The 24263-nt window shown below is 48.3% G+C and overlaps 1 protein-coding gene across 9 annotated transcripts in view; it reads right to left on the reverse strand.

The window, feature by feature from the left end:
- Positions 1-1013: 1013 nt before the first annotated feature.
- The window catches only part of dlg1b (discs large MAGUK scaffold protein 1b), a 98540-nt gene continuing 75290 nt past the window's right edge, over positions 1014-24263 (reverse strand). For 3 of the 9 annotated variants that reach the window (XM_086271684.1, XM_086271686.1, XM_086271687.1), the window contains 21 exons: positions 19078-19173; positions 18388-18441; positions 17655-17705; positions 16509-16633; positions 15657-15826; positions 15051-15187; positions 13902-14046; positions 12153-12282; positions 11788-11944; positions 11464-11566; positions 10980-11094; positions 10720-10896; positions 10260-10326; positions 7961-8060; positions 5934-5975; positions 4774-4824; positions 4564-4665; positions 4310-4482; positions 4108-4217; positions 3940-4031; positions 1014-3283 (listed from right to left, as the gene is read on the reverse strand). In XM_086271684.1, the coding sequence (XP_086127810.1) occupies positions 3177-3283; positions 3940-4031; positions 4108-4217; positions 4310-4482; positions 4564-4665; positions 4774-4824; positions 5934-5975; positions 7961-8060; positions 10260-10326; positions 10720-10896; positions 10980-11094; positions 11464-11566; positions 11788-11944; positions 12153-12282; positions 13902-14046; positions 15051-15187; positions 15657-15826; positions 16509-16633; positions 17655-17705; positions 18388-18441; positions 19078-19173 (2304 nt within the window). In that variant the 3' untranslated portion in view covers positions 1014-3176. Of the gene's footprint in view, positions 3284-3939; positions 4032-4107; positions 4218-4309; positions 4483-4563; positions 4666-4773; positions 4825-5933; positions 5976-7635; positions 7670-7960; positions 8061-10259; positions 10327-10719; positions 10897-10979; positions 11095-11463; positions 11567-11787; positions 11945-12152; positions 12283-13901; positions 14047-15050; positions 15188-15656; positions 15827-16508; positions 16634-17654; positions 17706-18387; positions 18442-19077; positions 19174-24263 lie in introns of all 9 variants that reach the window. The other 6 variants (XM_086271685.1, XM_086271692.1, XM_086271688.1 and 3 more) reach the window with 5 other exon arrangements.

Genomic DNA, 24263 nt, shown 5'->3' on the forward strand with positions numbered 1-24263 from the left:
TTTTATGTTTTGATTTTATATACTGTTTTGTTTGTTTGTTAATTAGTTTGTTTTAATCAATTTTAAATCATGCTTTTTATTTGTTTTTGTTTCTAATGTCTCTGTAAAGCACTTTGAATCACCTTGTTGTTGAATTGTGCTATACAAATAAACTTGCCTTGCCTTACAATAGAAAGTGCCTTGAGGCAACTGTTGTTGTGATTTGGCGCTACGTAGAAAAATGAGAAATAAAATGAGAGCAGGGGCACTGCCACATGTGTGGCCAGAAAGAGGACCATTGTGTTTATTTGGTAGTTCATTGAAGGCTTCAGTTAAGAGGAAGGAAAAAGAAAAATTCACGTTAACAGTAGCAGTTTTGTCCTCTTATACAATATTTGAAATTTGGGAAATATTTGTGGGTGTTTTCTTGTTTGTTTTGCATTATGTGAACACTAAAGTGTCCCTCACATTAGATGACAGTGCCAGCAGTGGCCCACAGCTCGTTTGAGACCCCCGATGTAAACTATATGCTTTAGCAAAAAGGAAAGTTTGAAGCCTAATCTTGAAAGTAGAGATAGTGTCTGTCTCCTGAATCCAAACTGGAAGCTGGTTCCACAGAAGAGGGGCCTGATTATTTGAGACCTTGTATGTGAGGAGCAGGATTTTGAATTCTGGATTTAACAGGAAGCCAAAACAGGAGAAATCTGCTCTCTCTTTCTAGTCCCTGTCAGGACTCTTGCTGCAGCATTTTGGATCAGCTGAAGGCTTTTCAGGGAGTTTTTAGGACATCCTGATAATAATGAGTTACAGTCGTCCAGCCTGGAAGTAATAAATGCATGAACTAGTTTTTCAGCGTCACTCTGAAGATCAAATAAAAATGCAGTTTTTTCAGCGACGTCGGGACAGACGAGGGTTTCTTCTTCCTCTTCAGAAATCTTCAGGCGTCGTGGAGGACGTCACCCGTTCAATGTTCAACACGTGTTCAGGCAGGCCGACTGAAGTGTGACTTTTATAAATGAACACACAGGTTTTCTTGTTAAGTTTTTATTATGCTTAAAAAAGAAAATTAAAAGACAGAGGAGGTGGTGATCAAAGAAAAAGAAAAATATATATTCATATTCAAATATCTTTATACTTTTCTATTCATATATGATTAACAATGCAAAGAAAATAATTCCCGTAGTAGTAGTGCTTAAGTAAAGTTCAATATAGACTTTATTATAACAAAATAGGCAGTTTACCGAGGGTTAAATATCTGTCAAAATCTCATTGTACAATAATCGTGTTTCCGACACCTGTGGACGCCCGGAGGTGGCAGCTCGTCTCCGGGCTCGCCGCGCGAATCGCATGATCGACATCGTTTTTGTGGTAAGACACTGGCGACGCTGATGGACGTCACCGCGACGACCGGCGGGGTTCTAACTGCAGAGGGCGCCACTGCATCACGCGACTGTGGACTCGTCCAAGTGAGAAAAAAAAGAGACCAGAATTAAAAAAAAAAAAAATCAGCTGAAGAGAATCTAAAATCAGGAGTTCAGATCTCACGAGACACTCGTTGACGTCGGCGTTACTTCCTCGTGTTGTCCTGCAGCTCTGACGTGCTTTTAAATATTTTTAATTTTTCATAAGTGTTACAGTTATAATTTCATTATAATAAAATAGATTGTTGTAATAAAAGTTAATAGAATTCTTGTTTCACTGTTTACAGGAAGTTTTATATTTTGGTAAAATAAAATCTTTTACTTTTTAGGTTTTAGGGGTTATAATAAAATATTAAGAAATCTATTTTGTCCTGTGATTCTGGTGTGTTTGTAAATAAAATACGGATTTGGGATTTTAAGTTATTCTAAACTTAAAAGTTTCACGCTTTTCTAAATTCATTTATGTTAAAACAATTTTAATTTGTTTTGCATTTTCTGGTGATTCAAATTCTTTTTGTATTAGATTATTTTTTCCTTGCTGTTCTGGATCCTTCATAAAAATCTGTTTTTTATTAATTATGAGCAGTTTTTCTAACAGGCGGAAAATGTTTGTAGCATTTTTCTTGATTTTAATATTTAATTATCTTAAATTAGATTTTATCATAAACCATATTTGGCATAATCAGTTTCATAAAATTCTGAGATAATTTTCTTTAGTAAATTAAAATAGTTTGATTTTATTAGATTCTTTTGTTATTTCTAATATTGAGATTTTTCTGGTAATAAAATAAACATATTTGGAAATTTCTGTCTTGCATTTGGTGTTTTAGTGAAATTAAACACGTTAATGAATAAAATATTTTTTATAGATATGATTTATAATTTTTGATGATTGCACTCAGCTTATTTTCATCTATAAAAATATTTATATTTTTCTGTCTCTTTGTCTCGGTGGTTTGGTGAGAAACGATTCGACGTCTGCAGAAACATCAGAGCTTTTATTTTTTCATCCCTGAAATCAGAAAATCTGTCAGATTCTTTCTCATTGACAGAAAATTATAAATGTTAAAACCGTTTCCTCTAAAAACAAAGTAAAGAAACTGTCGTTTTCCTTCGTTAAGCCTTGCGGCGCCCTCTAGCAGCAGAGCAGGAACCTCGCGGTGTCCTGACGAACATCCAGCAGCAGCGAGGAGCGAAAATAAAAAACAAACGAAACGTGAGTAGAGTCTAAAAAACGAGCAGAAGAGAAAAGCGGTGACATCAGACGTGAGGCGACGGGGCTGATGGGAAAATAAACGGGATTAACTGACATGCTGTTAAAGCTCAAACGTGCAAAGTTTTGCTTTTTGTGTCTCCGCCTCCTCCGGACCGACAGACGCTGCCTGAGACTGAAACTCCGCCCACCAGCTTACCTTACAAGACAAAAAAAGGGGAAAAAAACCCACAAAGAAAAAACTAAACATAAAATCCACTTCGTACGTTTCTTCTCGTCACTTCCAGGTACCTTCCTCGTCTCCTCTAAAGTTCTCCTCCCTTAAACATTAAGGAGCTGTACCGCGGTGAGTGTGATGTCATCAAACTTCCTGTGTGCTTTGCTCTGCTGGTCAGGAAACCCAAACATGAAGTCTTATCAGGCAAAGAAAGAAAGAAAAGAAGCTAAACTGAACTCGGGTCGGCCGCTGCGTCGCTGATGGGGCGAGTGGAGGGTGAGGCGTGGGGGAGGGGACGTCTGCAGGTCGACTCGTCCGTCAAAACGAGGAGGAGGAGCGGCCGTCTTCATAACTTCTCCTTGGACTGAACCCAGATGAAGGGACCCGACTGCTCCTCGATGATCTGCTTCACCTGGTCGTAGATCTCCTCCAGCGTGTCGCCCTGCACGATGGCTGCACACACACAGAGCAGAGTCAGCGGCGAGCGCGTGACATCATCAAAGACGGGCACAGCCCACCTGTACATCACTCATCCCGACTCCGCTGACGTTTATTATCGTTTTTAAATGTTTGTAAATAAAGTTATGATTGGTGCCTCTTGTTGCATCAGCTGTGATGTCATTAGTGCTGTGGACGTGTCAGAGCGCTGCTTGTGTCTGAAACCAATCAAAACACTCCTTTCATCTCGAAGTTTAAAAGCTCCGCCCATAAAAATAAAACTACAAACGTATTTAAACCTGGCTGATCGATCCTTCGAGCTCATTTCTCGGACTTCCTGCTCTCTGATAAGGCGGCGCCATTTCTGCTCGTTATTAAAGGTCCCGGCAGGGTGGTATAGCGCCAGTCTGCGTGAGGAACTTCCATCAGGATGCACGCTCGCAGAGGTGCACGAGGACACGACCTCGAAGAGGAGATCAGCCAAATTTAAAACGTCACGTCTCAAACAAAGACTCGTCATTTCCTCCCGTCTGCTGCACTAATGTTGAGGTGCAGCTCCAGCACGTGACCAGCAGGGGGCAGAGAGGAACCACATGCGAGACTGTAACGTGGTTTCGACGGCGCGGGTGGAGAATCACCTGAGCTGAGGCGGGTGGAGCCAGGGCACTCACCTGTGAAATGCTCGGTGAACTCCTGCTCCAGCTTGTTCGCTCGGTCGAAGGTCTTCTTGCCCTGCTCCTCCGTCAGACGCTTGTTCATCTCCCTGCAGAGAAAAACCACGTCACCTTCACGCTCGTGTGGGAGAACTGAGTGGAGGCGTTTCCTGTGAAGTGACTCACATGATGTTCTCCACAGATTTGGGTTTGATGAAGATGGCGATGGGGTGGAGCTGAGCCAGCTGGAGTCTCTTGATGGCGTTACCTGACACGTCCAGGATGCAGTGTTTGCCCTGAAAACAGCAGGAGAACATCTCAAACCACACGCCGCCGCTTGAATGAGGTCAGAGCGGGGTTAAAGGTCAAAGGGGCGTGTCGCCATTACCTTCTCCGCCACCTCCCGGACCGACTGCACGCTGGTCCCGTACAGGTGGTTGTTGTATTGCCCCGCCTCGATGAACTTGTGGTCCTGGATGTCCTTCTCCATCTGCTCTCTGGAGATCACGAAGTGATAGTCTCTGCCGTCCACCTCGTAGTCCCGCTTCGGCCGGGTCGTGTCTGCGGGCGGGGTCAGCATTAAACATCAGGTGACACGAGCGTACAACGCAGCCTCTGTTTACAGGCGTTCGGCGGACTTACGAGGGACGCAGGATCCGAACTTGTCGGGGAACTCTGAGATCAGGTCGTCGTTGATGCGGTCCTTCATGGGGCCGAGGATGATGACGGGGCGGGTGTAGTTCACTGTGGGACAGAATCGAAGCATGTCGAATATGCAGGAACACCTGAGTGCTGCCTGTGGTAATCAGATTACTTTAAAAAAAGAAAGCTAAGCGAACACAGATGTCTCACCTTCCTGCTGAACGACGGGCTCGTAGGACAGCACGTACTCCTCCTGCCCACCTGGAGACACAGAGGTCGGTTAGTTTCAGCGTCCGGAGCTCAGACGGGAGTGAGGTGTGATGAAGGTGAAGAGGAGGAGAGACGGAGGAGAGGAGGGAGGATGGGATCTACTGAGGTTGGTTAGTAGGCGGAGTCTGAACCTGCGGGATTACATCAGTGTGCTCAGGAACTAAAATTCTCCCGTTAGAGAACGGCGACGGGAGCAGAAAGCGTTTAAACAGTTTCAGTTACGGCTCTGGAATCGGAGACGACGCCGACTTTGACGTCTGCACGTCTAACAGCTCACGATCCAATTTTCAGCATGCACAAACGCCGCGACTCCTCACATACTCATGCTTGTTTAATCTGAGCTGTGTGAGCCGCGGTCACCTTACATCAGTGGCGGGGAACTCCAGGCCCAGAGAGCCGGAGTCCTGCAGGTTTCAGACGTGTCCTTGATCCATCACAGCTGATCTAAATGGCTGAATGACCTCCTCAACATGTCTTGAAGTTCTCCAGAGGCCTGGTCATGAAGTAATCACTGGATTCAGGTGATACCTAAAACCTGCAGGACACCTCGAGGCCTGGCGTTCTACACCTGTGCCTCATCTTTATTTTCGGGGTATCGGAGGTTTTCTGCTGCAGTCACAGCTCAGCCTGCGGGCTTTCACTCCCACTGCTGTGCTGCTTCAGATTGATCCGATTCCATGTTTAAAGGAGCCTTTATCTCTGATCGGGTTTGCTCGCTGAGCTCGTTTTTAACCGTTAATGGTTCATAACAGTGCTCTCACAACATCACCCGAGTCTGCAGCGCTCGCTGGGTTACAGGTGATGCTGTGCGTTTCTGGTTTCCAGTTTTAAGGTGAAATATTTTTATAGTGGCTTCATGAAATCAGTGAACTGTGCCGACATGCTCGGTGTGCGGTGTGGCTGAAAGAGTCGCTCTCTGCGAAGCGGCAGCGTCCATGCAGCAGCGGGGGGAGGGGCAGACTGTGAGGGTGTGAGGTCATGCTGTTACTGGCCAATCGGCAGTCTGTGCTTGTTAACGGCGTCAGTGAGGGAGTTAGCGGGTTCAGTGACAGGTCGCGCCGATCGTTAGTGTTTCCTGCGAGTCATCGAGCGGCACTTACGGTAGCTACTCTCACTATCGCTGGCGTTAGACGTCACGTGTTCTGGAATCACAACACAAACAGGACACGACAGGTCACATCGCCGTCCCACAATGCTTTGCCCCGAGCCGTGATCACGCAGGGGGACTCGAGGCGGCAGATCAATCACAGCAACAACCACCGTCCGACTCTTTTCAGCCCAATAATGGACACATTTAAAACATTTCCCAAACTTCCAGGAGTCTTCCCTGACCTCAGATCCAAATATAACTGCTTCACGTTCAAAGACTCGACTCTGAAAACTGGGCGATGTGGATAAAACCAGACTGTATATAAACGATGGAAGCAGCCACCGTGACATCATCCGTTTGCTTCGAGCAGAGCGATTTAGGCTGAACCAGGGAGGGAACTGAGGGACACGGCGCACTCAGTGGGCAGCGACTTCCCCTCCATCACCTTTTAAACATTTTACTTAGACCAAAATTAACTAAATAAATATCCCGTTTTTAACTCAGTAAGACTTAAAACTAAAGACTGAGACCACAAACTCACCAGGACAGCATCGCCCCCTGCTGGCCATTAAAAAGAACGCAGCTTTAAGACGCTTCCCTCCTTTATATACAGTCTGTGTTTTCAGCTCGCTGATGATCATATTCAGATAAGAAAATAAAATCAGATTTTTTCTGGGATATTAAACGTTTTCTTTAGATCGTCAGCTGGACAAACATCTGGAAACATCTGGAAACACCACCAAGACCTGAATACACACATTTTAAACTGTAATTTAACCAAAACTAAAAATGTTCCCTGGTTTATCGATCAGCCGTGTTTGTGGGCGGGTTTATTTCCCGATGACTGAGCGAGCGGCTCGGCTTCAGATCTGCTCGTGTCGGTCGCCGTGTTCAGCTTTTAGAGCTTCCTGTAACTTGTACACGTTTGCCATGAAACAGAAAAACAAAGGTCTCGTGAGAGATGAAGAGCGGAAACTCGTGGCCAGAGTGAAGAGCGCCGGCCTGAAGGATCCACGAGGGTCTGTGGTGAGGAAGAGGAGGGGGAGGGGTCTCAGACTCCACCAGGAACCATCATCAGACTCTTCAGTTTAGCGTCTTTTACGGCATTAAAACTAAACGCGCTGATCCGGGCCTGCCGACAGCAGCCTTCACTGACACTCGACACACTGACATAAGAAAAACTGAGATTTTATCTTCATGTTCTGGATGAAATATAACAAACTGATCCGGATCAGAGCTCCTGTCAGTCGGGAACTTTGAACCTGCTGGTTCTCTGTTACGTGTTTGACTGGTTTTTGTGGTTTTCTGAGTTTTATTTGATAGTTTTGGTCCCATATGCAGTTTTATGAACATCATTTAAAATCTGAATAATCACTTTGATCAAAGGCTGATCAGGAGTCGTTGATGCTTCGTCTGATTTTACTTCACAAAACAAACAAAATAAAGTCGTCTGCTCTAAAACACGAAGCTGCTTTTAATTCAAAACAAACAACCAGTAGAATAAACCTCAAATACAAATCGGGCGGCGTAAAGCTCCGCCCCCAGAGGTTTTAGGATGGAAGGATGCTCGTGCTCACAACTCATAAACTCGCTTGTAGAGCGAGCGGCATCTGTACGCTCTGGTTATTTAGTGGAGCTCTCGGGAGGACACTGGTGGAGACCGAAGAGGCTGATGGGAGTTTTGGGGGAGGGGGTGTTGGGGAGAGACTTACTGTGTCCTTTGGACAGCACGTCCTCGCTGTTGTCCTGCAGCAGCAGAGCCGAGTGAAGGAAGGAGGGAAAACAACCACAGACACAGTTACTGACAGAGCGACAGACTGAGAGAGCAGAGGGAACGCCGCCGGGGCGCCGCTGCAGGGCGGCCATGTTGGCTCTGGTTTCAGGTTTTAGAAACGGCTTCTAATCAGATCGCACGACCGCGGCCACGCCCTGCAGCGGTGACGACCAGCGCGCGCTCAGCACGCCGTCGCCACCTGATCTCTCTTCCTGTCGCCGGCCAACCTCCTTTCAGACCGCCCTCCCCGCGCTTGTACTTACGGTCGACATCGCTGGTCTCCTGCTCGCTCGCCTCTTTGCTCTTGTAGAACGGAAACTTTCGGGAAAAGAGGTTCTTTTTACGCTTGTCATTGAGAGACTGCTGAGGAAGAGGAGGAGGAGGGGTGATGGAGTAAAACAAAAACAGAGGAGGAAGAGAGGGAGATGAGGGGGTGTGATGGGTGTCTGAGTCTGCGTCTGACCGGCTCACAGTTTCAACATTAAACACAAAAATCACAAAGTTTAAACTAAAACACTCGGACACAGAGGCCCCGACCCTGAACGCAACCTGCTCTGACGCCCCGCTTCACACGCCGACAGTGAAGGCAGTGTCGGTCGGAGAGGAGGAGGAGGATGAAGGTGAACATGCTGACGACATGCAGAGACACAGCAGCGACAAGCTGGGAGAAGCCGTTTGGTTATTTCGGCGAATCGGCTCGAAGATGGTGCTGATGCGATGCCTTCAAGTGCATCAGGAAAAGTCGTTCCACAGAGCATTTATGTTCCTTCGTGTAGCACTGAGGAAACACTGGTGCTACAAACCCCAGGATTACAAACGTCCCGCGGGTCGGGCTCAGAGGCCTTCTCAGCTTTACGTGGTTTCTTCATTTGGACTTCTGAAGCTTAAATTTAGCTTCAAATTTTGCATTTCGTTTGTCTTGAAGTGTAAATGAAAGCGTGACGTCACCAGTCAGGCTGTAAAGGTTACTGTGGGGTTAACACTGATATTTAAAATAAACTCATCCAGATGTGAGGCTATAACAAAACGATATTGGCTGATGTCATGGCAACCAACCAACAAATATTAGGTTTATTTAAAAAGCGCCGGCAGCTGCAGTCGTCTGAGTCCGGCATCCACCTTCTTTCAGTTCCATTGTTGGTCTCCACCACCTCATGGCTGCAAATATTGATTAGTTGAGGCTACGAACGCTAAACCTACATTTATGTATAAATAGAAGCCAAACACAGAACAGAGTCGTGTCCCTTTTCCTTTAACCGTCTGTTACTATGGTAACAGCTTGGTCTCAGTGGGTTCATTCAGGCTTGTGCGATGACACAAAACCAAAACCAGGAGCTGAAAGGGCCTAAAAAGGTCTGTGTTCAAGTTATTGATTAGTTCAACTATAAATGGGTTTAATGGCTCAACGAGAAGAACAAGCAGACATTTGAACCGCTGCGTGTCGTTCATCAGCAGGAGGCGGGACCTGTGACATCATTAGCTCACATGCTGCACTTTGATGTTACAGAGCAGGAGACGGAAAACAGGGTGAGGAGGGTGAGTGGTGAGGAGGAGGAGGAAGGTTTGAGAGCAGCAGACGTCAATGTCAAGCGTTTCGCGAAGAGGCGGGGAGCAGACCGCGGGCACCATGCACGTTCTACGGTTTGCCTCCCCGCCCTCAGTCTGCCGTGTTAGCGTGGCGGCTGGCGAGCAACGCCGTGGAGACACGTATTAAAGCGGCACACGGTTTAAAGGTGGCGGGGGAGGGAGGGGGAGGCGCTGCTGCGATTTGGTGAAGAAGAAGAAACGCCTCAGAGATCGTCATGCTGTTAAACGGCCGGCTGCTTCAACATTAGTCAAACACTCATTAGTAGGTGGAGATCAGGTGGCTGTGGCTCAAACACACAGAGGTCACATGATGCACACAGCTGGCGCCAAACACCTGAAACGTGTCATCAACCAGCTCAGAATCAGCCGACTTTATTCAAACACGTTTCACCTTCACACGAATGAATCTGGTGCAGTTTAAAGTGCGACACGCCGACGCTCGGGGAAGGTCAGAAAAACAAGCACCCGTCACACTCGAGGTGGCGGGCGCCGCGGGCAGCCATTTCCCTCACTGCCGGGTTTCAAAAAAGGCGGGCGGCGCAGACGGACTTATTCAGTAACGTCCGGTAACTGATGAAAACCCTAAAACCGAGTCGTTAGCTAACAGACTGAAGTCTGTCACAACGGCCCAAACACGCGTGCACTTCAACCGCCTGTACGAAGGTAACACCGCGCATGGCTTCACTAACCTGCATGTTACACGTCACTGCGGGGAAAATAAAGTCGGCTGATCCTGAGAGCATCAGATGGGACGAGTCACTGAAGTCTAAACAAGTCCGACTCGTTCTATCAGGTCGAGTCTGGAAAACTGAGCATCTTTAAAGACGCAGAAATCAAACAGACAATAAAAGCAATAAAAAATGTTTTACAGCTTAAATACAAAGAACAGAAAAACGTCTTTGTGTGTAAATAAAGTCGCGTTACTGGAACTAAAACACGTTTCTGACTCCAGGGACCGCCTACGCCGTCACTCACCCCTCTGTCCCGAGACTTGGCGTTAAACTTCACCGTCTTTAACCTCGCCCTCTCCTTCTTCTCCACCCTGTGGGAAAGGTCAAAGGTCAGCAGAGATCACAAGGGAACCAGACTTTATGCATGAATCTGTCAGATACTCGCGATGAGCTCCGCCTCAGAGCTCGAGGGCAAATCGAGTGAGTCGGCAGCTTGCCGCCACTCCGCGAGCGTTCCTCCAGAAACTGGAAGGTTTTGCCTTTCGAGTCTCTGACGACATCCTGACCTTACAGTCTAACTCTGCCTTTACCCTCGGAGGTCACCTGGTAAATGTTCAGAGCGTCACTGTGAAGCTCTCGTTCGTCGCAGTGACACCTGTACAGGTGCGACCCGGATGTTTGTTTAAATAAAGTTACAAACTCCAGCCAAACGTCCTCTCGAGCTCTGAATCCTGATTGGTGGAGCAGATGTAACTGGGACTGACCGTCTCTTGCTGGGGATGACCCCCACCTCCTCCACCTCTCCCTGTGCCGTCAGCTGCCTCGCCTGCCACCACTCGTCGTCGGAGGCGTTCACCACGTGAAGGATGTCTCCGAACTTAAAGTTCAGGCCCTGACTCGGCAGACCGGAGTCTCTCGTCTTATCGTAGTCGAACAGAGCTCTAAAACACGAACGACAAACAAACCGATTAAAAACAGAACACAGGACGTCAGCACGCGAGCGCCTTCCACGCTTTAGGCCTACCTGACGTACAACGACCTCTTCTGACTCGTCCGCAGAGACCCAGAGCCCGAGCTGATGCTGCTGTTCATCATCTGCTCCCTCAGGTCGTGGATCTTTGCCTCAAACCGGCTGTACTCTGAGCGGACACAGAGGCCATCCAGGGGTCAGAGGTCACAGGAAATTACAGAAACACGTTAGAGTCTCTACAGAAGATTTTTATGAAGCCAAACAGAATCTGAAACTTTTTAAACTGGACTGTTTCTCTGGTAAAATCAGAGATAACTGCTGGTTTCAGTTTCCCACAGAGATCAGAGCTGAAACATCTGTGAATCATTTTAAAGTGAAAATAATCAAACAGCCAAATATTCTGATACCAGCTGCTAAATGCAGAGGATTTGTTCCCTTTCCTGCTCACACCCGACTGTAAATATACTTAAATGTAGTTATTTTTATTTAAGCTGCTGCTGGAGTCATGTGATCCTGCAGGTGCGTGCTGCTGTCCCACCTTCTGGTCTGTAGTGGGCGACGATGGTCACTGTCTGCCCGGCGTTCTTCAGGGCGGCGGCCGCCTGTTCGTGGGTGGCGTTACGGAGGTCCACGCCGTTCACCTGAAAACACAAAAACAATGTCAGACGCGGAACGACGACTCAATCGGGGAAACGAGCGGCTCAGTCTGATCCAGCACTTCTCTAAAGGTGCAGCTTTTAATTTGAAAGTCAACCGTGTGTTTGCCTGCGTGTGGCGAGCGACCGGCAGCGACTCATCACTGACTCAGACAGACACTCTGGTTTAAGTTGTTGATCTCAGAGTTTAACGCGTTGTTACGTACGGAGACGAGTCGGTCTCCTTTCCTCAGCTCTCCGCTGAGGTCAGCAGGTCCTCCGGCGAGGATGAAGGAGATGAAGATCCCCTCGCCGTCCTCCCCGCCCACGATGTTGAAGCCTAGTCCCGTCGCTCCTCTGTGAAGCACCACCTTCCTCGGCTCCCTGCAGGAAAAAGCACTGCAGCCGTCAATCATCTGAAGTCATGTGAGCAGGGTCCCACTCAGACTCTGCAGGTGTGTGTTATGACGGGAGGGTGGAGGGCGTAACTGCAGGTGTGCACCAGCAGAGGGCGCAGCAGCTGTGGTTCAGCTACAAAAACACTGAAACGTTTCAGTGCAGGCGTGCGCGTGCACAGTGTTTCTGTTCTCACCGGGTGACGTCGTCGTCTCCCAGCGTGCTCTTCGGGGTCGGGGAGTAACGCCCCGAGGATGCTGGCGGAGGGACGGGCTGACCCAGGAAGTTGGGGGGGCTGATATGGTTCTCCATGCGCTGGGAGTACGCTGGAAGAGAAAGAGAGAAGACCATTAAAACCAGTCTGATCACAGCCGCTGTGTGTCTGACGCTGAGCTGCTGCATCTGCTCGCCTGTCCGGCCCCTGTAACCACCTGATTGGCCGAGGCCGGCAGCCGTCGAGGGGGGTCGTAAACGACACCGGTGAGCGAGAAACAACCACCTCCCAACTCAACCCTGTCACATTTCTGCTGAGGATCAGCTGTAACCGCAGCATCAGAGCGACGACAGAGACGACGAACACGCAGTCAGTTTATTATGATCTGTGACAGCAGCACCGAGAGGATGAAACCTGAAAATAGTTTCCATTCGTCTCCATTTTTAAAAACATTTGAAAGTTTGATGTTCGTCTGATCGGAAACTGTTCTCTCTACGAACAGGACACTCCCCCGGAGACTTAAGGTTAAACAAATAACGTCCCTGCATAATTAACAGAGCGATGGTTTTCCTGCCACTGCAGGAGACGAAGGGCGTCGTTGGTCCACGACTCGGTTTAGACACAAACTCAGAAGCTGAACAGCTGATCGACTGTGGCCCAAACTTCAGATATAATCATAGCTGTCAGCACAAGGCTGTAGGAAGCACTCGGTTTTAGGGAGTCTGTGTTTCACATGGATGAGTTGAGGCACCTGGTGGCGTTTGTGAGAGCCGAGCTGCCAAACATCGTTCTTCCGCGACTCGGGATCGGATATTTTGTGCTCGTTCCTCGTTTGGCTTCAAACCAGCACCAGCCTGCTCGGCTCAGAGTCTGTGTTAGATTTAAGGATGTCAACTCATGATGATTACTCAGATTATAACGTGCAACACTTCCTGCAGCCTCCGTGTCTTCCTGTGCGTTCCCATCAGTCTCTCCTCGGCTCCGGATCCTCCACAGCTGCTTGGAGCTCCTCGGTCTCTATAGCCGAGGAGCCTGACGCGCAGCATCTCTGAGGGGTGTTTCCTTCTTTGGCATCTCCTCAACAGCTCGGTGCCAGCTTCGAGTCTCCGGGATGCAGGTTTGTCCTGCAGTATTACAGTTTCAGAGCGCTTCCTGTAATTTGCAGCGAAGTGAGAGATGTAAAAACAAGGTTCAGAGCTGGGCCGTCTTCATCCCTGCTAAAGCTGCCGGTTCAGAGAGAAATGTTTTAAAGGAACCGGCCTCGTCTGCACTTTGAGGCGTGTCGTTTGACGAATCCCCGCCCCACTTGATCATCAGAGACTGCGGCGGTCCACACCGGCTCAGGGTCGGATGTCATCCTGACCACATGAGCCAGGACCTTCTAATCTGCTCGACGTCAGAGCAAAAATCCACCGCAGTGTTCAAGACAAACCAACAAGCCTTCAGCCGGGACGCCAGAAAACCGACAATCACACAGGGAAACCTTTAACTCAAAACCAGGTCAGCTGATTTATGTGAGACCTCATTTATCTGGAAGATATTAAAACGGAAAACAATTCAGGATAAAAAGTCCAGGGAAGTTTTCAACTATGGGTTTTCCAACTGTTTCTGGAAGCCTGAACCCAGAACAAACTGAAACGCGACCGCAGCATCAAAACGTTTCTCTCTTCAGCTGCAAACACAGAAGCAAACTTTAGTGGTGAGGTCACAGGTGTGTGTGTTTGCACTCACAGTTGGTGAGGTCGGGCGGAGCGAAGCTGTCGTTCATGAAGACACTGTTGGGTTTAGCCACTTTCAAGTAGACCACGTCGGGAGTGTTTTTCAAGGCAGTGACGGCGTGTTCGTGGCTCACCTCCTCCAGGCAGGAGCTGTTCACCTGAACGCAGACACACCAAGAGAGGAGCGGTCAGACACGCCTGTGCTTTTATTCTGAAGGTCTGCTGTTTGGTAGTTTGTGGTGAGGTGCGCCTGCACCGCAGATTCAGCGCGTCTTCCCTTAATGAAACATTTTATACGTTTATAATTATAAAATGTTATAAGGGTGAAACTTTATCTTATTGTTAAAACCTCAGAAATATTCATGGTGCTCGTTCTTCACCGTCTACTCAGCAACTTCCTGTTTTTACTGCAGATCTAAAACTTTATTTGTTCGTTAGCACTGAAACCTGTTTCTACTATTTATACACGTGTTGGTTGTTTATCAGAAATATTTTACTTTATTTTAATTTATTTTATTAACTCGCTGACCTTTAACCTGCTTTTATTATATTTAACTTTTATTAGTCTCATTTTTTTCCTTTTTTAAAATAATGTAATTTGTTTGTTTTATTTTTATTATTTAAATCAGGCTTTATTGGTTTTAATTAACATTAACAGTTCTTTTTGGTTTATTGATTATTTAAAAGGTTTTAATTAAAATTTTTTTTAAATATTTTATTTATTTTATGTTAACTTCCAGCTCTTTCCTTTAATCTGCCCATTTTCTGTTTTTATTGTTATTTTAATTAATTTCTAATTGTGCTTCTTTTTTCAAATACAGTATTCTGTCTTGTGTGTCTATTGATTTTTTTTTACGGGTCTATTTTTGTTTTTTATTTATATTTTTCTACTTTTAGTCGTCTTTACTTCTATTATTTCTTTCCTGCAGTTACTTCATGTCATAAGTTTAAGCTTGTCTTAATTATTATTTCAAATTTTACTGGTTTCAAATTTGAGTCTTTATTAGGTCTCATAAATAATCTCATCAGAGCTTTTCTTAATTATTTTATTGCACTGAATGTTTGTAACTCTGTTTGACTTTCTCGTGTTTACTCTTTTAGTTTGTAGCCGTGGTGTAAATAAATAATTCGTCTGATGTGATTTCTCGTGTTTGATCCTTACAGCCAGCAGTTTGTCTCCAATCTGCAGCCGCCCGTCTTTATGAGCCGCTCCGCCTTCGATGATCTTGGTGACGTAGATGCTGTTGTCGCCGGGGATGTGCTGGTTCCCCACGCCGCCCGCTATACTGAAGCCGAGACCTGCAACACAAAGAACCAGAAGGAGGGTGCAGGGTGATCAGACGGGAAAAGCATTCTGGGTAAAAACCCTCAAACTCTGGAGTCTAGCTCCGACGCCTGAGCGTCCTTCACAGGGACAAACTTTAAATAACAACCACCCCACGAAACGCGCCGCTGCTGGTTTAACACGGGAACGAATCAGGACACATAAATGCACAGAAGCATATTTCAGGATGTTTCCGTGGAAACCGAGGCTTTGTTCTTGAGCCGGGCTCCTCGTCTGAATAATCATGAGGCCCGCGGGGATTTCACTAAAGCTCCTCAGCAAGCGGAGACAATCCAGCAACACGGCTGGCACACATCCACGCCATCTGCGCAGAGCTGCAGCCGTGAGCCAAAACATTAGGAACACTCACAGGTTTAATAATGAGCCTGCGCTCAGACAGGGCGCCGGATCTGAGCGCAGGCACAGTTTAAGCCTTCACGCTACCTTTGGGTCCTTTCACCAGCTTGATCTCCATCACTTTCTCCGAGACGGGTTTCCTCCTGCGGACGTAGAGTCGGACCAGAGATCCCGCCTCCTTCAGCGCCTCCACGGCTCGGCTGTGGGTCACGTCCCGAACATCCACCTCGTTGACTCTCAGGATGACGTCATTGACCCTGAAACAGAGCGTGAACACCGCGCTGTCAGTCAGGTCACCTGCTTCAATAGAAACTGATGATGTCACAGCTTTTCTTTCATTTATTGGAGCTAAAGCAGGAAGTAGAGTCAAACTACGGATCCAAACTTACAAACAGTTTAAAGGAAACCTGAGACCGTACTCTTCGTCCTCATCATCATCACCTGGATCAGGTGTGACAGACTTTCTGCATTATGAATGAGCCATGAAAGGCTGCAGGGCACAGCGGGGGTCCGGCTGTGAGGACACCACCACGCAGACCGAGGGACAGAGGTCCTTCTCTCTCTACATGTTTTTATACGAGGCTGAATCCGTCAGGCCAGCTTCAAGCTGAGCCGGTAAAAAGTGAAAGCTCATAAAGTTTGTGATCTTAGAAAGGTTAGTGTTAGAAACCTGTGTGAGTCACACGTTGTTCCCTCTGTCCCACTAACTGCTCCCTGATCAGCTTAACAGCCTGTCCTCCACAGCAGCTACGCTCTAAAGCAGCAGCCTGGAAGGAACTGCTGCAAAGCATTCTGGGTGTTGTAGGAGATGCTGGTTTTCAGTTTAAAAGAAAATCTGAGCCCTCCTCTAATGAGGTGACAGAGGGATCAAAAATAGAAGGAGCCGCTCAGACATCAGTCACACCTCCTTCACCAACCAACAGTTTCCTGCTGCCTCACCTGAGCCGTCCATCCTGCGCCGCCGCTCCTCCAGGGATCACCTTGGTGATGAAGATGCTGGGGTCTTCACCGATGTGAGGGTTGTCGGTGCCGCCTGCGATGCTGAAGCCCAGCCCCGAGTTTCCCTGGAAACCACAGTGATCACAGTAGTAATGATAACGATCCGAGTCTGTGAGCATGCTCAGGATTCACACTTCCTGCCAGCGTTTCACAATAAAAGCCTTCCAGGTGAGCGATGATGCTGCTGAGCAGTGACGACTGAAGTTTGACGCCGTGTTGGAAAACCTCGAACCGCAGCCAAGAGGAGCAGAAGTGACAGCTGGAACAACGAAGCATGAACACGTCTGCAGGTACCGCTACGCGAATCCCCCGGCACGAGTTTGCACCAATCAGATAACGTCAGCAAACATCCAGAACCCGAGAGCGTGCACCGGCTCCGAGGCGCTGTTAAACATTTTGTTTTTACCTTCACTGGTTCAAATACACTGCTGTAATTACCCAGCATGCCGTTCTGCACTGAACTTTTATAAATGTGCAGTTATTGTGTAGAATGGCTGGTTCCTGCCGCGGTGGGCGTCCGGCGTGTCCACTGCTGTGGACGGGCATCAGATTCAGTTTGTGTCATGTGTGGAAACATTTTGGTTGTGATGATAAAAACAACACGAGGCCGGTTAGACCGCAGACAGAACGACAGGCAGACCCTGTGAGACTTTTTTAAAGCTGTGCTAATAATTTGCACTTAAAGGAGCAAAATTAGGACAAGAACAAAAGGAGGAAGACGGTAACAATGTGGAGGATAATACCAGAGGCAGCGAGGAGGATTAAAACAGAGCTGATTAAAGAGAAACTGTTTGTGTGAGAGGATCAGAAACTTTTGCTTTGTTTAACAGAATCTGGTTCATTCGTTACGTCCTCGTTTCCCCCGAAATCTCAGACGGTCGGGAGGTTTGGTGCAGGCAGCGGAGGTCCATGAAAGCAGCGCCTCAAAGTCAAACAGAGAGCATCAGACGGCGGGTCGCCCGTCCTGCGAGTCATAGACCGCGGCTCGTTTATGTGGCTCGTAAAGACGCGACGGAGTTACGGCGGCTCTCGCGGCGAGCAGCACGGCCGTCACTCACAGGGAAGTAAACAGTAAAGGCAGCTTACCCGCTCCAGCGTGATCTCCTCGTACTCATAATCAGCCTCCGTCCCGTTCACCTGCAAACACACACACAGGTATCAGCTCACCTGTCGGCTCCTCCCAGCAGCAGTTTATAGGAAGCAAACACGTTAGTAGAACACAGACTCTACGGTTCAACTGAGCCTCCTCCTGCTCCTCAGGCTCACGTCTAACCTCGGAGAACTGAAGAGTTTTTATTTCCTCCTCTTAAGCCTGAAGTTCAAGGTTCGTGCGATGCAGCCGTCTGCCCACAGCTCCTGCAGGCTCCACTCACCGACTCTGATCTAACACATTTCCTTTAAACCGTCCAATTAACAGAAACGTGCTGCAGCACTGAACTCTGAACTGATGTGGGGAGAGGAGAGCGAAGCAGATGCTTCTTCAAATATTTCTCCCCGTCAGGTGAAACTGAAGCGACGCCGTGCTGACAGCGGCCGGAGTCCACGGGAGGCAAACATCAATTTAATAAAGACGGGTCCAGTGCTAGGCAGGTGAGGCTCCAGCTGGACCGACGGTGAAGATGGAGTTACCAAACATCTGCAGATCCACAGAGTCCTGCATCCTAGCCATTGTCTGTGGATCTACCCACCCACCTATCCACCCATGACTCCATCTTTATCCATAAAATCATCAACACAGGTATCGTGCCTTCATGCATCTGTCATCATCTTCCAATCTATCCATCACTCATGCATCCATTCAGAAATGAGCAGCACTCACGTATGGAGGTGTGTCCAGGCTGTCTGCGTTGACCACCACAGGCGGAGGATTGGCCTGCAGAGACGAGGAGACACGTCAGAACATCACAGAGGAAAAACATCTCCACCCTACAAACACCCTCACAATAAAGAAACCCCCCTGAACCTCCACCCCTCCGATCACACCCCACGCTGCGCCCGGGTCGGCCGCCGCGCAGCTGCTAAAAGACTAACTCTCCTCATGATGCTAAAACGGGAAGCCCGAGGATTTGAGCACAGATTAGCGAGCACGAGCGGTACGTACATGGTGGCGCTTCACGCTGCAGAAGATGCAGTTCTGAAGCATGAAGCCTTAAATGAAGAAACAAATCAAGAAAATCAATCAAATCCAGTCGTGCAGGAGGGGAGAAGCTGCTCCTTCACCTCGTCTTCCTCGTCTACTCTGACTCTCGCTCGCTCGCCCGGGAGGAGACAGATGGGCTCTGAAAAGTCAAACGGGGGGAGCGTGGCATTCCTCCCGCTGTTTCTATCTCTAATCTGCTCACTTCATCAGCGCCACAGCTGGACGGCCGACACTGAAAACCGAACTCGACAGAAAGCCGCAGAGCCAAATGAGCGAGGAGGGAAGTGAGGATGGAAGGAGGGAGGGATGGAGGGATCGAGCAGAGAAGAAGGAGAGGAGGAAAGTCAAAAAGGAACAAAAAAAGGAGACCTGTGACGTTGGAGGGATGGCGGTGGTCTCGGCTGGGATTGGCAAGATTGGGATCACGGGGATTATGGGTGAGGAAGGCGGGGCGGCCTCGGCCTGCTGAACAATAGCATGGTGAGGGGTCAAAGGTTAGACACAGATGAACAGCCGGTGAAGGAGGAGGAGAGGATGTATATGTGTATGTGCATGCTGACTGATAGGGGGCGTTCGTTTAGGTCGAGCCGAGGTGCCAGATGGGAGGAGTTTGACAGAGAAGGACCGCCAAGTGTCAGAGAGGTCGGCCAATCACAGGAGGTCACTGTGTGAGTGACACCTGACGATCCTGATGTGTCAAACTCGCCCATCTGCTGTTCTGAGGATTAAAGCCATCTCTCGTGTGTGTGTGTGTGTGTGTGTGTGTGTGTGTGTGTGTGTGTGTGTGTGTGTGTGTGTGTGTGTGTGTGGGGTAAATCCTCAGTCCCTCGGTACAGCTTCAGCAGGGGGCCGATGTCCTTTATGTCATTACTGAAAAGCAGCGGATATTTCAATCTGGGAGCTTTAACCCCGACAGCCAGTGATGACATTGGCACAGACCCTCAAAGGTCAAAGGTCACAGCTGTATCTGCGACCTCACGTCCGAGTTTCTACTGACGCTAAAGAAGCGCTCAAACCGCACACCCACATGTTCACCATGACGTCACTGATCGTTTCACCTTCAACTCCCAAAAATCAAACGAAGAGCTCGAGGACCGATTTCATTCAGCTCCAATAACACGATCAGCTGGCAGGTTTACAAGTAAATATCTGCAAACAACGTTAAATAAATGTACCTGAACACGGCACAGCTGCCAAATTAAGACACGCCTCTTTGCTCCACATTAAAACTACGATAGCATCGTCCTCGCTGCTGTCGAGTTTCAGCTCCGACTCAGTCTGGCGACACTTTTTGCTGAACGCGTTTCTATTGTGGTTCTATTGTTCTCACAATGCTGTCGAGCGTAACCAGCGTCGCCTTCAGGCCGTGTTTTTCACTCCACAGCAGCCTCTTCATTTCATGATGGGCCCACTCGGCGTTTGATTCAAAGGTGAACTTGGTAACTGGTTTTAGTGGAAACATCATCACTGGTCTGAACGAGCCAGCAGCTGGCCAATCACATGCTGCGTATTAGACGTCAGACGTCTCGTTGCAATGCTACGTGCTGCTGGGGAACTACAGCATCTGACGGATGTGTTTTTGACCTGAACACTGCAGAACAAGCTAACTTTAACTAGCACCAGCGCTCCCCGACAGCAGCAGCCTCCGCACAATCTGCCCATGAACGCCACACCGGCAGCAGCTCCACTCCACTCAGCTCGAGAAACAAACAGCCTTTAAAAGAGTGGATCGTCTTTCTACTGCAGCCATGCTGCTGTTTATTCATCTACTAAGAATGAAAATACACAAAATAAAACCTTTGTAAACTGTTCAGACACAACCCATAAATGTGTGTGATGCACGTGAATTAAATGAATTAAAAAAGGATTTTTTAGATCTTTTTTCTGTTTCCTGTTTCAGTCAAAGATTTTCTTTCACGTCTACGTGTAATTTAACACCCCTGCGTGCACATGAAACATCACAGAGGAGCGAGCGGCGGCCCTCACCGCTGTGACCTCTGTTATGCAACAGCAGGACCTCGTGAAGCTGCTGGCAGGAAGCGCCGCTGCGTTTCCAAGAGGCTTAATTGTTGTGCTGCAGCAGCAGAACCCGGAGCCCGTGGAAAACCAACAGCCGCTAAAATTAGCCCCGCACATCGACCGCATTGATCCGCCAGCCCTACTTCTGCGGCTCCGCTCGCCAGAAAGCTGCTGACAACGAGGCTTAATTACTCCCAAAAGACACAAAACTGGTTTAACAAATGCAGCGACACAGAGAGGGCAGAGGTTATGATTTCATCTATCAGAGAGCGATCGACGATACACCATCAAATCCATAACAACAACCAAAACCAATCAGACGCCCAATACGTCAATCGATTTATTGACCGATCAGGTTTCCAAGCTGATGTTTGACCCCGATGAACTTACACCACTGACATAACATCAGTCCTTCATATAAATATCATTAACACAGCTGAGCCCACCTGGAGTTTATAAAATTACACAATTAGTATTTTTAATTTTTCTCTCAGAGACTTTTACAGTTGATGATTTTACCTGATGACATCTTTTCCACACGACCCCAAACTTATCATCGCAGTCTGTATATAAAAGATGGACGGCCTCAAACTGACCATTTTCACCATCTTGACCTTCAGTCAATGACATGGTAGCCCCGCCCTGAATGTCCCGTTTTAGTCCTTTTAACTTTAATGGTCCTTCATCTCCAACACGAGCACCGCGTTTTATTCAACAGGACACAAAACTGGAGCCTGAAACCATGAACTCATCAGCGGAGTCTTAACCAAGGTCAGAGGTCAGAGGAGTCTCCCCCTGCTGGTTTATTACAGAGAATCTATGTCCTGCTTTCAGTAAATGAGGCACGTGTGTCACTTTAGTCTTCAGTGTACCAGCGAAGCCACACAGATCAAACACCCCCCCCCCCCCCCCCCCCCTCGAGCCCCCCACTCGAGCCCCTCGTTAAAAGTGTAGCTGCAGTTTTTTCTTAGCTCACTGCATCCATAACATGGATCTGAATGTCCGCTGGTGGGAGGAGCCACAGACGCTTTGGACCGAATCGGTGATGAAGCCATAACGTAGCGACGGTGTGACCACAGACCACCACTTAAAGATGGGAGCTTGAAATGTGCAGCAGATGAATCCCCAACCAAAACACGTGGATCACACCATTGCTCATGTATTCGGTCGTAAACAAGACGAGCAGCTGGAGAGTGTTTAAGTATGGATTTAAATGTGATGGCAGGGTGATGTGGCTGTCACACGTGGACAGAGTCCATCGATTCTCCGTGTAGTAACTCGATCTGACCGACCGCAGGTCTCATTCACACACACTCCTGCTACAACACTGTACAAACTGCTCTGCATGTCACCACAACCACCATCACCAAAACAGCCAGTTCTCCAATGTGACCTTGAACTCACCACAGCAAACAGGAGTTTTGAGCAGCAGCAGGTTTTAGTCTGTTTCATATAAAGACTCCGACACTGAGTCTCCTGAAACCTGACTGTAGCTTTTAGTCTCAGCTGATTTCACTGAAACTCTACAAACATCAGCACTTGTTGATCTGACTCTGTGCTACAATCTGTGTGTCCTTTAGAAATCAATCAGTGGTTAAAGGGGAACAACCTCCATCCATTCACCCGCCCACCGTCGGCTGCTCGTTTCTGTGGAACAGCCTTTAGCTCCCACTCTCCTTTCTAACAAAGCGATCTTTTACTTCTTTAAACGTACGGCGCTCAATCAACAAAGTTTTAGTTCCCGCAGTGGAAAAAGTAAAAATCTCTGAACAGGTCACATGATGTCGCTACCTTGCTGTAAGCGAAGGGCACCCAGGAGATCTCCTTCCTGGCGCTCTTGAGGACTTTGGCCGTACTCTTGGTCGGGCTTTTCTTCACGCTGTCCCGCAGGTTGAGGAACCGACTGCGAGCTCGACAGGACGCCGGCACGGTGCAGGCGGTGAAGGTCGACAGCGACGCCTGGACCTGCGGGTGATTGAACGACTGTTGCTGCTGCTGTCGGTGGAGCTCGATGGCGTGCTGCCTCTGCAGAGGGTGCAGGTGGGCGATGGACTCTTGTAAGCTGGCGTTGACCCGCGGCAGCTTCTTCTCGCCGTTCACAGCTTTAGACAGGAAGTCCTGCTGCAGGTAATGAGTGGTCATCTTCCCAAACGGAGGAGGAGGAGCTGGGGGAGGAGGATAAAGAGTAAATGAAAGATGCTTCCTTCGAGTCCAGAATGTCCAACGCCTACGACGAGACGGCGATACTTCCAAACTCTGCCGTGTTACTCCACCTCCGGCACCACAGCGCAGTAACACTCCCTCTCTTCTCTCCCGGCTCACCCCTCCCTGCCGGCTGCTCTTTCTCTGTGACACCCTCCCTCTCGTCTTCTCTCGTTCTCCTGCCAATTAATCGGCTCCAGCGAGCGAGGCACATGTCAGCGCGAGGGGGGGGTGACGGGCAGCTCCACTCGCTGCATGAATAATCGATGCTGCCCCCGGATTCAGACACAGCGGCGTGCGTGTCAGCAGCGAGGGGGGAGTGCGACGAGGACTCCCGGTTAGCGGCAGGCGGGCAGGAAGCCGCTTTAAGCCTCTGCTGTAGAGAAAAACCCGACGATCCTCACAGGCTGCTGCGTCTCCACAGAGCTCCACCTGAAGCTGGAGGTGAAAAACATGCAGGCCTTCTCTCTTTTCACTTAAATAAAATCTGCACCGTGACAGCAGCGTGGACGCTCCTGGTGGATATATACTCCATCAGACCTCCACGGCCTGGTTACAGGTGCAGCTCTGCAGGAACGTCGCTCTGACACTGTGTTTTCCTCCAAGTGAGGTGATAAATTATTCACATTTAGCAAAATATTGTTGAAACTGCCCACAGATTATGTTGGAAACACTTTTAAAAATGCCAAACTGTCCCAAAGCTACATAAACAAAAGATCTTGGCTCAGAAATCATAAATGCAGATTTTGTTTCCTGGGATTTCCTGAGTGTGCATGAGGAGAACGAGCTGCAGCAGATAGAGACGTTTAACACTGAAATCTCACACTTATACCTGCACATCATATACTCTGACATTTCCACACCAACATCCAAAAACTGCGTTTCACTGAAAATAATCAAGTCTGTACCAAAACTCAAAGCTATGAACGCACTTCCTGTTGTGGCAGATGGTTCATTATATGGACTCAGAGCATTCAGGCTCGTTGTGAACAGACAAATTAATTATACGACAGAATAACCATCGCACAGGAGGCGGCGTGGGGTTCATTGGACGGAGGTTTGATTTCGTAAATGGATGTAAAAAAGCCGAGCGGCCAGAGCCAACAGTGTGTTCTCCCCACAGTCCCCGAACGCCTCACCTTCATTTACGACGATGGAGAGACACCTCGACTTTCTACTGGTGCAAATCTGCTCATACGACGCCGTCATGGAGGCTGAGCCACATGATTCACAAACAGCAGAAAGTCGACGCACCGAGTGTGTCACAGTAAACAAACACATCAGGGCTCATCTCTCTGCTCCTTCATCACCCAGCGTTTACAGCCACATCACGA

The sequence above is a fragment of the Aulonocara sp. 'chitande type north' Nkhata Bay genome, linkage group LG18, assembly GCF_057382095.1.
Source record: "Aulonocara sp. 'chitande type north' Nkhata Bay isolate Kocher_YH1m ecotype deep benthic linkage group LG18, A_spYH_male_GT1.1, whole genome shotgun sequence".
Lineage (NCBI taxonomy): Eukaryota > Metazoa > Chordata > Actinopteri > Cichliformes > Cichlidae > Aulonocara > Aulonocara sp. 'chitande type north' Nkhata Bay.